At 34.2% G+C, this 16,947-nt stretch overlaps 1 protein-coding gene and 1 non-coding gene across 2 annotated transcripts; both read left to right on the plus strand.

The window, feature by feature from the left end:
* Nucleotides 1-3,315: 3,315 nt before the first annotated feature.
* On the plus strand, nt 3,316-8,586 carry LOC145583270 (triacylglycerol lipase SDP1-like). Its single transcript, XM_081640481.1, has 3 exons — nt 3,316-5,331; nt 6,169-6,312; nt 6,984-8,586. The coding sequence occupies exons 1-3, from the start codon at nt 3,913-3,915 to the stop codon at nt 7,971-7,973; spliced, it is 2,553 nt and encodes an 850-aa protein (XP_081496607.1). The 5' UTR covers nt 3,316-3,912; the 3' UTR covers nt 7,974-8,586.
* An 801-nt stretch (nt 8,587-9,387) lies between these two features.
* LOC145583653 (U5 spliceosomal RNA) lies at nt 9,388-9,504 on the plus strand. The gene has a single exon (XR_014100261.1). It is a non-coding gene; the product is annotated as a U5 spliceosomal RNA (small nuclear RNA).
* Nucleotides 9,505-16,947: the final 7,443 nt, after the last annotated feature.

The raw sequence follows: 16,947 nt of genomic DNA on the forward strand, positions 1-16,947 counted from the left end.
TTGTAGAGTTGGAGCATGTGCAAATGTGGAACCCAAGCTCCATCATCTCACCCTCACCCCACCTTAAAAGTTAAAAAAGGAGCTTGTTTAGATCTCAATCTTAGTATGGACTCCTGGTGGTTGGTAAATGGTAATCTTGGTACTTTGATACTCGTATGTTGTTGCTGCCATCGGGTGTTGGCAGGCGGTGAAATGACCGGCTCCATACTATCCATAGCGCTGATCAACAATGAGTGCTCGGTGAGCCGAGAGTGTCGAGACAATTGAGTCAAGGCCAATAGTTCCTTTTCTAATGATATCGCTAGTAGTTTTTATTCTATGACTTGATTTCAGTAAAGGTGGGAAAATAGTGTTCGGTAAAGTAGTGTTTCAAAATTATTGTTTTTAAATGCAATCTGTATTATCATATGACAAAGATAGATACACTTTGAGTTTGCGAGTATATGTGGACTTGTGGTACCATCATACATTTAGTACTTGGTGACCATCTTAATATTGTGCCACACATCCTCTTATACGAAGACATCTTCTTTATCCTCTTAACATGTGTTTCGGCATAAATGCTTTACATTTGGAGGCAATGGTAGCAACTATGTTAATCTGATTAGGAGCCATAACACTGTCGCTTACATAGAGGGTATATAATTGGAAGATAGATCTAAAACCTTTGAATTCTTTCTAGTTGAACTTTTAATAGTTTTCCTTTTAAGCTGAGAAAAGATTTTTTTCAGCAACTTAGAAGGTAGATCCGTGTCATTTCGTATTCGTGTTTGTAGTTAAATGGTTGTGTTGTGTTGTGTTACATGAAAAAGTGGTAGCCTCGTTCAAAATATTAATCATTAATTCTATAAGTTATAGGTTTTTTTTTTTAAGGCGGATTGAGTTATGTTAATTTTGTGTTAGGAATCTCAATACTAACTAAAAGTTGTTTCATTAAACATGCATTGTTGACCCACTTAATTCAACATATCATAAATCCTTAATACTAACATGAGTTTCTTATGTTCGTTTCATGTCGTGTTAGGTTTGGCCGGTTGAACTTAAGAGTTTAAAAATGATTAAACTGTTGGAGTGTTAGATAGTAGAAGAAATTGAGAGAGTAAAGCTTTGTCCAGGACATTCATTGTTTCAAAATCATCATCAAAGCCCAAGATGAACTTGAACTGTATTTTTAGCCCATCTAATTTCATTCGACTTGTAAGACAAATTTGGGCTTCTTTGAGAAATAATTTGAATTATCATTTGAAATAAAACGAAGTTCTTCTCGAGGCAAGTTTGAAGATTTTTTTTTCTTTTTTAGGTTGCGAAAGTGGGAAAACACAAAAGCTAAAAAAATTAATTAACAAACCGGGGTGAGGTTACCCTAACTAATCCTGAAATCCTCCTAGAGAAGAGTACAAATTGTTAATCGTACATAATCATTCTATTTCCCATTAGTTTCAATATACTATACTAAAGTCTGAAACTTGATCTATATACACGTGATGCATACTTTACATTTAAAATTTATCTACATCAACTATTTTAAGAGTTGGGATTTTTAGGTATTTTAGGTGGACAACAATACCTCACCCCTTGATATAATAGAGATTACGATTATAAATAGAACTAGTTTTGTGGCTTGGGCGATGCCTAGGTTGTTTATTGATATTGGCATGTTTGTAGGTTCTCCAAACTCACACATTATTCTAAGCTTTGCTAGAAAAGAAAAAAAGAAAATCAATATTCAAATTATAAACCCTATTTGCATGAAACCTCGTTTTTAGCTCAAATCTCTTGTAGCCACATACTCATGCATGGTTAGTTCTTACCGGTTCACTTACGAAAAGTTGGAATATTCCTTGGCTAATCGTATGGCTTAACTATTGTTGTATCGTGGCTTGACTAATCGTACCACTTTATATATATTAATAATGGATGAAATATTTTTTATATCGTGTGATTTTTTTTTTTTTTTTTGAAATATTTGAAAAACCAATTTATAAGATAATTATTGAAATTTTCTCAAAAAAAAAAAAAGATAATTACTGAAAGTTATAATTCAATTTATACATAAAAATTGGAATTTTATTAATTTTTTTTTTCTAAACTGACAATTTTATCCTAAAAATATATCCAAATTTTATTGAAAATATAACTTAAACTAACTTTTTTTATCCTAAAAAACCTAACTAAATGTATCCAACTTTTTCATCTTACAAAAATATATCAAAATAAAATCATATGTCATGCCTACGTGGCGCGACACTTGGCGAAAATTTAAGTTATAATACCAAGTGTCGCTGTCTTGTCCTGACTAAAAGTTTAGCTTTATATATTAGTTATATGATAGATGATATGATAGGATTGTTGACTCGTATTGACAATAAAATATGACACTTTGACAAACACTTAACTTTATCCTTATAATTTGACACATTAATATTTAGTTACGAGCCTTTTTTCAACACTGACATCAACCACATCGTCATGCGTCAAACATAAACTTCTTCAAGAGGATGTATGAAAAATACTCGTACAATTTTATTAAATAAATTTCAATTCACGAGAACAAAATAAACTTGTACTCTGTAATTAATAAGTACTTGTATAATTTTGTTTCAAAAATAAATACTTGTATAATATAAGGCTCAATGTGTAAAAGAAGGAAAAAAAATGTGATACCCAATTACACATAAAAAGTTATAATAACACTGCTTATAATAAAAATATTGTTTATTCTCTAATGTTCAAAGTTTTTTTATTGAATGTTTAAATTTTATTTGATGTTCAAAGCGCTAACCTAAATATTTCAAATATATTTATAATACTCTATGACTATCTAAAATCATATTACGTGTATCATACTCGTGAAATCTATCCTAATAGCATAAAATAATTTACTCCATCCCCTTGAATTCATATCATAATTATGAGAGAAACTTTCAATTATCCACCTTAATTATACTTTCAATTAAACTTTCAATTATCCACCTTAATCAAACTTTCTTCCACGTTAACTAATGGTTTCCTTGCCTTGTGGGGCATCTCATATTTGACAACCCCAGCTAAAATTCAAACAAGTACGAACCTTTTAAAATTATTAACGTTTAATTATTCGCAAAATCATATCCTGTTATCCACGTGGATTTTATGTCAAAATCACCATTATTCTTGGAAAATTTTAAAAAATTGGATTTCCCTTATTTTTCATCTTTTTTTTTTTTTTTTTTTTTTTTGTAAAAATAAATTAAAAAATCCCCAGAAAATCACAAGAAGAAAACAAAAAACACTGCAAAAAATTCCAATTAAATAAAAATTAAAAGGTCTTTCTTCCTTATCCTTATAATATACTCAATCAAATCCACTCTTCTGATTCTGACTGTGATCTACATCAGCTTCGGTTGAATAAAGTAGTAATGTTATCTACTTCACAATTTTCGATACATCTTTAAATTATTTTCTTTTCTTGCCCATAATTTTAATAGCTTGCCCTTTTAATTATTTTTCATAATTTCTGCAATTATCCCTCAAATTTGGTTCTGGGTATCTTACAGAAGGTAGATTCACATTGGAATTTGATCAATTTTGGAGGTTTGCCGCCATAATTTTGTTTATATTTGGTAATATTTTCTAGGTTTATTGTTTGTAATTTATTCACAATTTCTTGATTAGGCTATAATATCAGAAACCCTCAAATTAGAAGAATTTTTATGCTGATTTTAGATTGAATTGAAAACCATTTATCCTATTTTGTTACGGAGTATACCTTTGTTGGAATTAGGAAAGTTTGATTATTTTTGCTGGGAATTGGAAAATTTCGGAATTTGATATTGCTCAGATCATAAGTTTTGGAGGTGGTTGTATTGTGTATATATATATATATATCAGTTTCTAACTTGTTGGGGTTTTGAGCTTAGATTTGATTGAATTATGGATGTTATAAGTAATGAAGCAAATATTGATTTATTCTCAATTGGACCTAGTTCAGTTGTTGGTAGGACAATTGCCTTTAGAATACTATTCTGCAAGTCTATGTCTCATTTTGGGTACCAATTGGCTCGGGCTTTGATGGGGTTTGTGCGTGTGTTTAGAGGTTATTTAGGCCCAGTGTTTTCGTGGTTTCATCCCCGGAATCCTCAGGGGATTTTGGCAATGGTGACCATTATAGCTTTTGTGTTGAAACGATACACGAATGTTAAAAGGACGGCGGAGATAGCTTATAGGAGGAAGTTTTGGAGGAATATGATGAGAACCGCGCTTACATATGAGGAGTGGTCTCATGCTGCAAAGATGTTGGAGAAAGAATCCCCGAAATTGAATGAGGCTGAGTGTTATGATGAGGAACTTGTGAGGAACAAGCTCCAAGAGTTGAGGCTTCGTCGACAGGAAGGGTCATTGAGAGATATCATCTTTTGTATGAGGGCTGATCTTATGAGGAATCTTGGTAATATGTGTAATCCTGAGCTTCATAAGGGGAGGCTTCAAGTCCCCAAACTTATAAAGGAATATATTGATGAAGTTACTTTACAATTGAAAAGGGTTTGTGAATCAGATTCAGAAGAGCTGATTTTGGAAGAAAAGCTTGCATTCATGCATGAGACTAGGCATGCTTTTGGTAGGACTGCTTTGCTTTTAAGTGGTGGTGCTTCTCTTGGTTCCTTCCATGTCGGTGTTGTGAAAACGTTAGTGGATCATAAGCTTTTGCCTCGGATAATTGCTGGCTCTAGTGTAGGATCTATTATGTGCTCTGTAGTTGCTACTAGATCTTGGCCTGAGCTTCAGAGTTTCTTTGAGGATTCATGGCATTCTCTGAAGTTTTTTGACCAAATTGGGGGTATCTTTACAATTGTAAAGAGGGTCATGACCCAAGGAGCCGTTCATGAGATCAGGCAGCTTCAAATGTTGTTGAGGAATCTCACAAGTAATATGACTTTCCAGGAGGCCTACGACATGACCGGAAGAATTCTTGGTATAACAGTATGCTCGCCTAGGAAACATGAGCCTCCCCGTTGTCTGAACTACTTGACTTCGCCTCATGTTGTTATATGGAGTGCTGTGACAGCTTCTTGTGCCTTTCCAGGCCTTTTTGAAGCCCAAGAACTGATGGCTAAAGATAGGTTCGGTGAACTTGTACCTTATCACCCGCCTTTTCATCTTGGGCCCGAGGAAGGTACAACCCCGTCACGCCGGTGGAGGGATGGTAGCTTGGAGAGCGATTTACCCATGATGAATTTGAAAGAGCTTTTCAATGTTAATCACTTTATTGTTAGTCAAGCCAACCCTCATATATCACCATTGTTGAGAATGAAAGAATTTGTGAGAGCATGTGGAGGCAACTTTGCTGCCAAGGTATTGTATTCAACTTACAAAAACTTATATGATTGCTTAATGACTTAAAATCTTCTGTGCTATATTCTGCTTTCATTGCACTTCCTGCATTAATGTTTAATTATTTGTAATTCTTAAAATCATTAGAACTGTTAAAAGTAACTTCCCTGGCAAAATCCGTAGCTGGAAGACCTGTTATCGCACTGAATCATATATCACTTTGTATTGTATAACAATGTGTAATTTAGCTGCGGTAATTGCACTTTCTATTTGTTAAAATTTGCTGCCCACAAACACATCGAATATGCCTCCTGCTAGCATTGAAATCCATAGGACTGATGAACTTACCTGATCTGCACCTAATTTTTTTGAGCTTATAGCTTCACTTAATCCCTTTCCATGTAAGTAAATTTGACTTGGAAAACTATCAGATTTATTTAGGTCATGACAATATTGTAGAATTTGACTAATAGAAGTTACGAAGTACTTGGCAGGATTTTGAATTACATCCTTCTGATACAGGGTTATGTAGAAGTTGTTTAATAACATTCTATAATATTGAAATTGATTATCTGGATTAAGCTAGGATTTAAGCATTAGATCTTGGCCATCTTTGACATTTCTTCAGCTACTACCCAGTAATCGGCTTGAATTGGTGACAATACTCTATACTCTATCATTCCAGTTCCCTATTATAACTGCAAACTAGTTAGTGTTACTTGTAACATTTCTCCTTATTATTCGATATCTTTTCCTGTCTGTAAACTTTCAATCAACTACTAGACTCAGTGATTGACAAAGTCTAGCAGGATCACTTTTTTCCTTGAAGCTAATATAATATATTGTCATAACTTGAAGCTTGCTCATTTGGCTGAGATGGAAGTGAAACACAGATGCAACCAGATATTGGAACTAGGTTTTCCCATGGGAGGGATTGCCAAATTGTTTGCTCAGGCTTGGGAGGGTGATGTCACAGTGGTGATGCCTGCCACACTTGCTCAGGTATGTTCTGACATAAGTCTTGAGTTTGTTTGCTGTATTTGATATGTCAGTGAAGTTTATAGTATAAATTCTTTATACTTCTAAAATTGTACTACATAGTTGTTATCTTACCTCGTTTCTTACATCTGAAAGTCTATTATTTTTGGCTCAAATAATTTGCTTTCAATGGCCTTTTGTTAGAAGTTACAGCAATTTAGTTGCTTATTTTACTTGATAATATCTTTGGCCTTTGTTATGCGCCTGAGAATTTTCGTGGACAAAAATCTGGAAAATTTACAGTTGCTTCAAATTCTGTCTGGCATATTTTATCTCAAGAAACAGAGTATTTAACCCATTAAAATCATGGATTAGCTCATTGTTGACGTTTGGATGTTTTTTGACCACTTGTTTTCAAAGGAATGTATTCACCTTTGTCCCATTGCTTCATCCTGCCTTTTTCTCTTTTCTTTACTTGTCTTTGTAATAATTCAAAATATTTATTTGGCAGTAATCTTATTTTCCAAATGAAAATGGTATCTTAACTATGGTAATGGATTTTTTTAATTGTGAGGAATTGGTTTGCTCCTGTTTTGGCCCCTTCTGAGTTCTGAGACTGAAATAAACATTATAGGGTATTTGGTTCTAAGTCTTTTAACTCATTAAATTTTTTTTTTCTCCCTCTTTTTTTACAGTACTCAAAAATTATCCAGAATCCGTCATATGGAGAACTGCAGAAGGCAGCAAACCAGGGTAGAAGATGTACTTGGGAGAAGCTTTCTGCCATAAAAGCCAATTGTGCCATTGAACTTGCTCTAGATGAGTGTGTTGCATTTCTTAACCACATGCGTAAATTGAGGCGTAGTGCTCAGCGTGCCGCTGCAGCTGCTTCTCAGACCCAGGTTCCAAATCTTTCTAACGTTAGATTTAATGCTTCAAAAAGAATACCATCATGGAACTGTATTGCTCGAGAGAACTCAACAGGATCTCTTGATGAAGAGGCTCTTGCTGAAGTTGCGTCCTTTCAGCAAGCAGGTGGATCTTCAAGCCGTCATCATAGAACATTCCGGAACATACATGACAGCAGTGACAGCGAGTCTGAAAATATTGATCTGAACACATGGACAAGATCTGGTGGACCCCTCATGAGGACTGCATCTGCTAACATGTTTATTGACTTTGTTCAGAGTTTGGACATGGATGCTGAAACGAAGCAAAGTCTTACAGGACATCTGAACTCTGCTGTAATGCAATCAGTGAGTAGGGAATCAAGGGGAGCAGCACTCGACAGGAATTCTGAGAATGCAGATCATGATCAGCGGGATTCTGGTAACCGGGCAGGGCTGAGCAGATCTAGTAGTATTACTGTCACTGAAGGTGATCTTTTGCAGCCAGAGAGAATCCATAATGGAATAGTGTTTAATGTTGTTAAAAAGGAAGGCCTTACGGTTTCAGGTCGGAGTAACGATTCTGAGAGCTATACAAGCTTGCCTAGCTCAGCTGCTGAGTGTGTGCAAATTGAATGCCCTGAAAGGGACACTGATGCCAGCTCAGAATCTGAACATGGAGATGATGAAAAGAACACTGGTAACCTTGATTCTAATTCTATGCCACAAGGCCATTCCAATGCAGAAAATGGAAATAGTGCTACTACTTCAGAGCAATCATCGAGAATTGAAGATTAAGGCTCAGTTTGCTCTTATGCAATCTTCGAGAATTGAATTTTAAGGCTCAGCTTGTTCTTATGCAATGCTTGACCTTTCTTGCCGAGAACGCAAGATTCAACAAGAAATAACTTCAATCAAGCTGCTTTTAGGAGTTGAAACTGCCAGCTACATAGGGTGTGATCAAATATTGATTTGTTTGCCAGACTGCTAATATGAGTGCTCATGAAGAGGTCAGCTTCAATACCATACATACCATTATCATCTTCATCTTTCTTAATGAGGTGTAGATAACTCAATTGATATTTATTGTTGTATACTAGTATGCTACTATGTTAACAATTTCATGAGGCCATATCCCTTGCTTTTTCGCCATCTTGTGAAGTCTCGCCAGGCAAAATTTGTAGCATTGATCACGGAAAAACTTCCATTGCATTGAAGTTGGTTATGACGTTGATTAACATAGATGTAGCTACAGTTAGCAATCTTCCTTTTTTTTGCTAACGGGATTGCTGATTCTAGGGTAGGAGATAAGCATGTATCATAAATTACATTAAAATCTTTGTATAAAACAAGTATATCAATTGTTTTTTTTGGAGTAAATTCGACTATGGAAGCAAGTTCTTTTTATAAACTGTTTAGTACTGAAATCTGGTAGTCAATTTTTTGAGGAGCAAATCAGTTTTGATCAGTAAAGTTTAAACCTAGTGACTCCTTGTTGTTCTCTTATAACTGCTAATTGAAATTTGAATAGAGGTTTATTTAATAAAATTGCTATTGCTAGTAGCAGTTTGATTAATTGATAAACGGAGTGATAATTTTTGTGATTTTACATGTGAAATATAGTCTATCCCACCATCAAATCTTTAAAACCTGCTGATACTTTACTGTTTTTTGTTTTCGTCGTGAAACATCATGTAAGCAAAAACTTTGGCAATCTAAACTCTATCTTGGGTAATGACAGTTAGAGAGGTAATAACCAATTGCTCGTTGAAACTTATTTCCAAACCCTCCTTTTTGGCTTCGGCTTCCGCTTCCACAATTATAAGTAAAACTGAGCAGATGTGCATATAAGTTACAAGTCTATAATGTCATCTGATGCATTCTTCAGAAGAAGCCGAAGCATTAGCTTGATGCACTATGCACCAAAAGAGTTTTCTGTCATAACTCCAAATGTCAATTCAGAAACATACGTGGAACAAAATATACACTAATGATATCAAGATTGAACCTGATTGAGCATTTTGTTGTTGATTTGTATCATTTAACAGTTTTTGGTAATCAACTTCTCAAATGTTATAGGGTTCGGTTTCGTTGCTGAATATTAAGCTGAAAACAAACTATCACTTGAAATTTGTCCCGCATGGACCAAGAGAAAGAACCAAGCTAGGAAACTAATATAAGTAAGGGTGCTTATTTATGGTTCTCTTCACGCAGCCACGCAGTGAGCACATAGCGAACTATTCTTTCGCCTTTTACTAAAGAATACCGTGTGCTCGCTGCATTAAGTGGCATACATTTATTTTTGAAGAGAGTTCTTCTATAGATCTCTCAGCAAATCTAGTACAAAGTATAATTTTGTACGAAGTATAAATCTAATATTCTGCATTAAGTGGCATATATTAGTAATGAGATTATGCAATATTATTATGTTACCGTTACATTTTCTGCAACTTTTGTAGTATCAAATTTTAAACTTAAAATATTTAGTTATCAGTTAAAGTGAGCCACTTATTTAGATAAAAAGGATGTAGATCTCATGAGCAGCCGTTGTACATCATTTGTTACTTAGAAACTCACTTAAGTTGATCATTTTGTTTTGTTGCTTGAGTCAATATTTTAAAATAAAATCTTACTAGTACTAAAGTGTGACTAGTTGGTCCTCATTATATTTCAAAATACTAATGTTTGGTATTAATAAAATTTAGGCTTTGTTTGATACCAAGGTTTTACTAGAGTCATTACTCTGTAGGCCTGTATTACATTGTTAATTACGGAGTAATTTTCAGTGCTAGAAGTCAGAATAAGGAGGAAGAATCACCTGTGAATGCACCTATCTCCATTTATACTTCCTTCAGTTTTTAATATTGCTACACTTTCTTTAAATGGAAATGTCACAATACTTATAAGTTATAACACACTATACTTGAAAAGTTAATTTGGGGAAAAGTTGTACTATTTCGCACATGGCCCACTAAATTATTCAAACCACCTCACATCCCATTTTAAAGTCTATTTACAATATGTGAACCCTACTTTGCTTAATACAACACACTATAATTGAAAACTTAATTTGGGGAAAAGTTGTACTATTTCGTACATGGCCCACTAAATTATATTTCTAACCACCTCACATCCCATTTTAAAGTCTATTACAACATGTGAACCCTACTTTTCTTAAATATCGTAAAAAAGTTTGTGTTGCAACTATTAAAAAACGGAGGAAGTATTACTCGTATATACCCGTGTCACTTTGTGTATATACTACCTCCGATACATATTATATACAATTTTGAAATATTTTATAACTCATAAATAATACCCAAAAATTGTACATAATATGTAACTGATGTAGTAAAAGATTTTGAAAGGACTTTGGCAAATTTGGACCACAAAAATTGGCTAATTTGATGGTACAAATAATTTACAGCACTAAATTTAAGCGTGCGAGGGAGAAACAATGTGAAAATGTAAGCGGGCTTGATGTTTCATGTGGTGTGTCTGCCTTTTCCGGGCTAGAGTTAAGGACTGACATTATGAGCCTCTGCCAAAACACTTTACCTTTTTTATTTATTATTGCCATTTTCGCCAAAAACATTTTACCTTTAAGGAGAAAACAATAGTGCGAGTACTCGTAGCAAACATAGAGAGTAAAGAAAGAAAAGAGGTTAGTTCTTTTTAAAGATTTTATCAATAATTAGTATACATAATCCATCATTGCATAACTTGTACTCAAATGTGAAATGTTAGAACTTAGAAGTAAACATGGGCACGGGCCGTGCCCGTGCCGCCGCGGGCCGTGCCTGGCCGTGCCGGGGTGGGGGTCGTGCCGTGCCGGCTCCGCGGCGTGCCGTGCCTGAAATTGGCACACCCCAGCCCACGGCACGGCCCACGTGCCTAGCGGACCGTGCCAGGCCGCGGGCCGAACCGTGCCACCCTTCTTTTTTTTTTTAAAAAAAAAAAAATAAATGATAAAAAAAACGAATTAAAAACAACAATGCATATAATAAAAAAAAATACAAGTGCGATAATCCGAAAACACAAAAAATTGAAGAATAACTTATTTTATTATATGACGGTAGCCGGTACGAATGTACGATAATTCAATAATACAAAATTACAAAATAAGTAATGATAATTAAAAATCGTACAATAGTGTATGAATATTGAATAACTTCATTTATTATACGGAATACGAAGTTCGATAATACAAAAAGAATACAATAGTGTATAATGTAAATATGTAATCATGTAATTATTATTGGTCGTCTTCGTCTTCGCCTTCGTCTTCATCTTCGTCTTCGTCTCCTAGAGGTTCAAGTTCATCCGCTAATTGAGTGGATTGAGAAGTATGAGAACTAAAAGAAGTCGACGTTCCTTCATCGTCGTCGTTTTGTGCATAAGTACGATCTTGAGAACGAGTTTCGGCATCCAACCAATCCTTGAAGCAAACACACATTTCAAGTGTTTCGGGTTTTAGTCTTGTTCTTCTATCGTCTAGAACTCTTCCCGACGCACTAAAAGCTCTTTCGGAAGCAACGGAGGAGACTTGGATAGCAAAAATATCACGAGCCATTGCCGACAAAATTGGATGTTTCACGGCTTGTGATTTCCACCAATCGAGGATGTCGAGGCCAAACTTCTCTTCATCGTCCATGCCTTTCATGAAGTCGTAACTTAAGTACATTTGCAACTCCGAAAACATCGCTTTGTGTTCTCCTAGATGATGATGATTCTGTACCTGAATACTTAGACATCAAGTTAGCAGCTTGTGCAAATAAACCTTTGGCCCGTTTACTTACATTTTTGGATGTTTGAGAAGGGGCAAATCGAGACACGGTTCCATATTTACTTTCATAAACTCTATATAAATTACAAAACTCATCCGTCACCTTATTCTTAAAAGTTTCAACATCATCTTCAAAATTCATGTTACTATAATAAATATCAATTAATAAAAAGGTGCCATCATATTTTTGTCTAGGATCTAAAATAGAAGCAAAAATATAAATCATAGGAATATCGGTGTAATATTTACGCCATTTATCCTCCATGGATGGAAGATATCCACGATAAACATGTTGTGATCGGTGTTCCGCAAAAAGTTGTGCAAGTAAACATGCATTGCTAAGAAAAGAATGAGCACAAGGATTATATACAGAAGAAAAACAATGTGTCATACCATATAGTAATTGTAAAAACTGCATATATTTTTCACAATTAGCCCAATCATCTTCTAGTAAAGCATTTTGTGGAAATTTCATATTATAAAAAAGTGTTAAATGAACCTTGTACTCGATTGCCCGACTCAACATTTCATAGGTGGAGTTCCACCTAGTTGGACAATCCGGTGCTATTTTTATGGTTTTTATCCGTTGTTGCCTGCAAAAACCTTTCCATTCTTGATATCTCATGTTAGAGCTATTAATAGACATAATAGCATTCCTTATTTTGTGATAAAATGGACCAATTGCTTCTGTTCCATCCTTCACACACAAGTTAAGAACATGACAAATGCATCTAACATGAAGTGCATCTCCATCTAATATAACATCGTTCAATTGGGATTTGACCAAATTTGCACTATATGTCATAGAAGTTGCATTATCGAAAGTCATAGACATGATTTTATCCCTAAGACTATATGCATCAATGGCTTCCATTAAATGATGTGAAATGTTAAGACCGGTATGAGGGTATTCAAGCATTTTGAAATGAATGATGCGTTTTTGTAACATCCACTCATTATCTAACCAATGACAAGTAACACATAAATAGTGAAGTCCGTACCCACCATCCCATGCATCGGCGGTTAAAGAAACTCTACTAGGAAGATTAGCTAATTCATTTACTAATTTCAATTTGTACTCTAGATAAGTCTTCATGGCAGCAGATCGAACGGTTTTTCGGGAGATTTTTTTGTGTTTTGGTTGTAGTGCTCGGTTAATATAGTTGTTGAAGGCATCATTTTTGGCGAAAAGAAAAGGTTGTTCTGCAGGTACAATCATTCTCCCAAGTTCACCCCTATCTCTCTCGTAATTGTAAATGAAACCTTGTGGATGGAATTGAGAAATTTTAGGTTGGGTTGGATCACTAGATGGTCCACCACATTTTTTTGTATGTCTAGTAAGGTGTCCCGTCCCTCCCTTGGTATCGGCCGAGAAAATTTTACCACAAGTCCGACACTTGCATTTTTTTCCATCTTTACTTAATTGATAATGTGCCCAACATTCACTCTTTCTTTTGGTTTGAGCAAAATCCTCTTCGGTACACCACTCTAATATGTTAGGATTTTGGGTGGATGGTTCACTCCACCCGGAGGCTTGTGTTTGGCTACCTTGGGAAGGAGGAGGAAAAGGAAATTCATATTGTTGAAATTGGGTTTGTTGAAATTAGGTCCAAGGAGCCATATCATCCATTTGTTCTTGCCCTCCCGTGTTTTGGGGATGAAAGAAAGGGGTGGAAGTGTTTGGAAAGGGCATGTTAGGAGAGGGAAAGGGCATGTTAGGGGGGGGGGCATAGACATTGTAGTGTTTGGGTTTGGTGATTCCTACGTTTTGACTTGGCTTTTCTAGAGGAGGAGGAAACGTTCGGGTTTGATGCCATGATTAATTAATAATAATAACACAACTAACAATAACAAAGTAACAATTAACAACAATAATAATAACAATAACAATAAGAATTAATTAGTAAGTACTTTTTATATAAATTAAATTTTTAAAAATAATTATAATAATAGTAGATTACTTGGATCAATGAGATCCCAGGTAGGAGAGGTTAGGAGCGACGTTGTCCAGAGCCCAAATCCCGCCTTAGACAGATTTCAACAATCCAAATAACCCACAATTAAAATAGAAAGTAGTTTTTATATAATTAAGTAGTTCCAAGAATACAATAATAATAATAATAATAATAATAATAATAATAATAATAATAATAATAATAATAATAATAATAATAATAATAATAATAATAACAATAACAATAACAAATTAAAATAAAGTTGAGTTAGATCTTACAATGACGCTTCAATGCTTTCCCAAATTTATAATTTCTCGAACTTATAATTTTCCGAATGTAAATATAACAATTTTTTTTTTTTTGGTAGTAGACTAATAAAAGTAATAATAGTAAAAATGTAAAATTTATAAGAGAGTAGGAATTTTTTTTTTCTTTTCACAAAAGAGAGCAAGATTGTATGATTTGTAGGAATTTGAGAATTGAGAATTTAAGAGTAAGAATATTAGAGAATAAGAGAGAATAGATGATTTGATGAATTGTGATATTTTTGGAGGAAAATATGAGGTATTTATAGGGAATTTGGGTGGGAAAAGGGGGGGAAAACTAGCCGTTTTAGAGCTGTTGGAAAACGGCCATAAACGGCTAGTTTTCCAACGGTAAGGCACGGGCCGTGCCGTGCCTGGCTTCGTGCCGGGCCGTGCCGGGCCGTGCCTGGCCGTGCCACGTGTCGTGCCTGGCCGTGCCACGTGCCATGCCGGCGGGTCGTGCCAGCGTGCCGGCCCACGTGCCGGCCACCGTGCCACCCGCCGTGCCACGTGTCGTGCCCGTGCCAGAATCCGGATTTTTGTTCACGGCACGGCCCACGGCCCACAGGTGGGCCGCCGTGCCGTGCCGTGCCGGAGTCGTGCGGGCCCGTGCTGCCCGCGTGCCGGCACGGCCCGTGCCCATGTTTACTTAGAAGGTTGATTAGGTTTTATCATGTTTTATAGATAAATAATGGGTGTACTTTGATACAATAGGTGCATTGCTTGTTGATTGTCATGTTAATTAAGGTGACGTGAGTGGTGTTTAAGCCTAATGTATACAAGAGTTGGGATAAGATTTACAAACTACGAAAATTATAATACTCCGTATTTTATTTGTTTCATAAAACGATATTGCAATAAGCTAAGTAGAACTTTTTTGTGCTTTCAAACGTGCAACTTTAACATCAATATATTCATTTATTTAAATTTAAAAATTATAATGTTAAAATATATGTCAAGACAAATTTTACAATATCTCATAAGGTTAGATTATACTTTGTGTATAAATCACAATTAAAAATCAGTTGTCGTTATATAGTATAATGTTTAGGCATGTTCTATTCACTTTATTTCCAATTATTTCATGTTTAATAAGTTTAGATAAGTTCAGTTAAATTAATATAAATTCAGTTCAGAAAATATAAATTTTGATAAGGACTATTCAAGTTCAAATTACAACTAAAATAAGTTTTAATAAGTTCAAATAAGTTAAGTTTAGATAAATTTAGATAAGAGAAAATCAAGTGAATTGAACACACCTTTAGAGATTTGATTTCATACCTCTAACATATCAATATGAAAAATTTATCACACATACATTGTCCAATATTGATTTGAGCTCGTATCTCTAACATATATTTCCTCCGTTCCAATAATATTGCAGTAAGGATGAAATTACACATCTCAAAACACGTTTTATATATTAAATATCTATAAATGTGTAAGAGTAAAAATTATAAAAAGTTGATATTGTAAAAGTGTTTTATAAAAGGAATCTAACAATATCGCATATGACCATATTTGCTTAATGTATAAATCATATTATATATATGGTCAAATAAAAGTGATAAAAATTACAAAAAATCCATTATTATAATATTAATAGAACGAAAGAAGTAGATAATAAATAAACATTGTTAAAGTTTAAATATTACAATACTCCATATTCATTAAACGGCTATTATGGCTTGCATAGGAAAAAAAAATATTACTACTCCATAAATGAAGGTTGGTGAGTTTTATTTAATTCTATAATGACAAATGAGTAAATGAGTCAAAAGATTGTGCCTGCAATTTCTACCTTCAATTGGAAAATGACTGGTGTTCAAATTGCAATATTATTACTCCATCCATCCCATAATTACAGACAAATATACTATTTTAGGTGTCCCGAAATGTTCCTCCTATTACTAAAAATAACACCCTATCATTACTTACTTTTTAGTTTTTCCATACAAATTACACACATATCAAAATAATTATTACTTACTTTTTCTATTTTTCATACAAAATACACACATACCTAAACAATCATTATTTACTTTTTAACTTTTTCATACAATATCCTCTACTTTTTATTATCCCCATGCAACATTCTTCACTTTTTAACTTTTCCATACAATATTCCTCTACTTTTTCCATCCTCCTTAAAAACCGTACTTTTTAGAGTTATTTGCCTGTAATTATGGGACGGAGGGAGTAATATACAGTACAAATTTAAAACAGCTAAAACCAAAAAAAAAAAAAAAGGAATGGTGGTCCAAGTCCTAATTAATACAAGTATTAATAAATAATAAATAATAATCTCTTCGTTTTTAAATACTTGCTCCATTTCTCCGTGTGCGGAGTTTTAGGAGAAATTGGAGAAAATAATACAATATGGATGTAGTGGGGTAGGTAAAAGAATAAAAAATTATAAAAAGCAAAAATAGTGGAGAGAATTGAAGCGGAGAGTATAAGAAATTAATAAAATATAATTATGGTGGATCCACTAGATGAGAGAAATTAATTAAATATTGTAAAATCTTTTCAAATAAGGAAATAGAACAAATATTTAAAAATAACTGAAAAAGAAAAGTGGAGCAAATATTTAAAAACAGAGGGAGTACTCCGTAATAAAATACAAGTATTAATAATAGAGTAGCAATTTGTCGTGATTATTGAAAATTCTTGAGATGTGGGGATATCGTCCTTTAACAGTTATTGACATTTGACAATTTGGAAGT

This window comes from Chenopodium album, chromosome 15 (assembly GCF_948465745.1).
Source record: "Chenopodium album chromosome 15, dcCheAlbu1.1, whole genome shotgun sequence".
Taxonomy (NCBI): Eukaryota; Viridiplantae; Streptophyta; class Magnoliopsida; order Caryophyllales; family Amaranthaceae; genus Chenopodium; species Chenopodium album.

What these genes read in the sequence shown, in the direction of transcription:
- LOC145583270 (XM_081640481.1), top strand. Translation starts at nt 3,913, where the DNA reads ATGGATGTTATAAGTAATGAAGCAAATATTGATTTATTCTCAATTGGA. An exon ending in GAGGCAACTTTGCTGCCAAG is followed by an intron (nt 5,332 to 6,168) that starts GTATTGTATTCA and finishes CATAACTTGAAG; the next exon opens with CTTGCTCATTTGGCTGAGAT. An exon ending in TGCCTGCCACACTTGCTCAG is followed by an intron (nt 6,313 to 6,983) that starts GTATGTTCTGAC and finishes CTTTTTTTACAG; the next exon opens with TACTCAAAAATTATCCAGAA.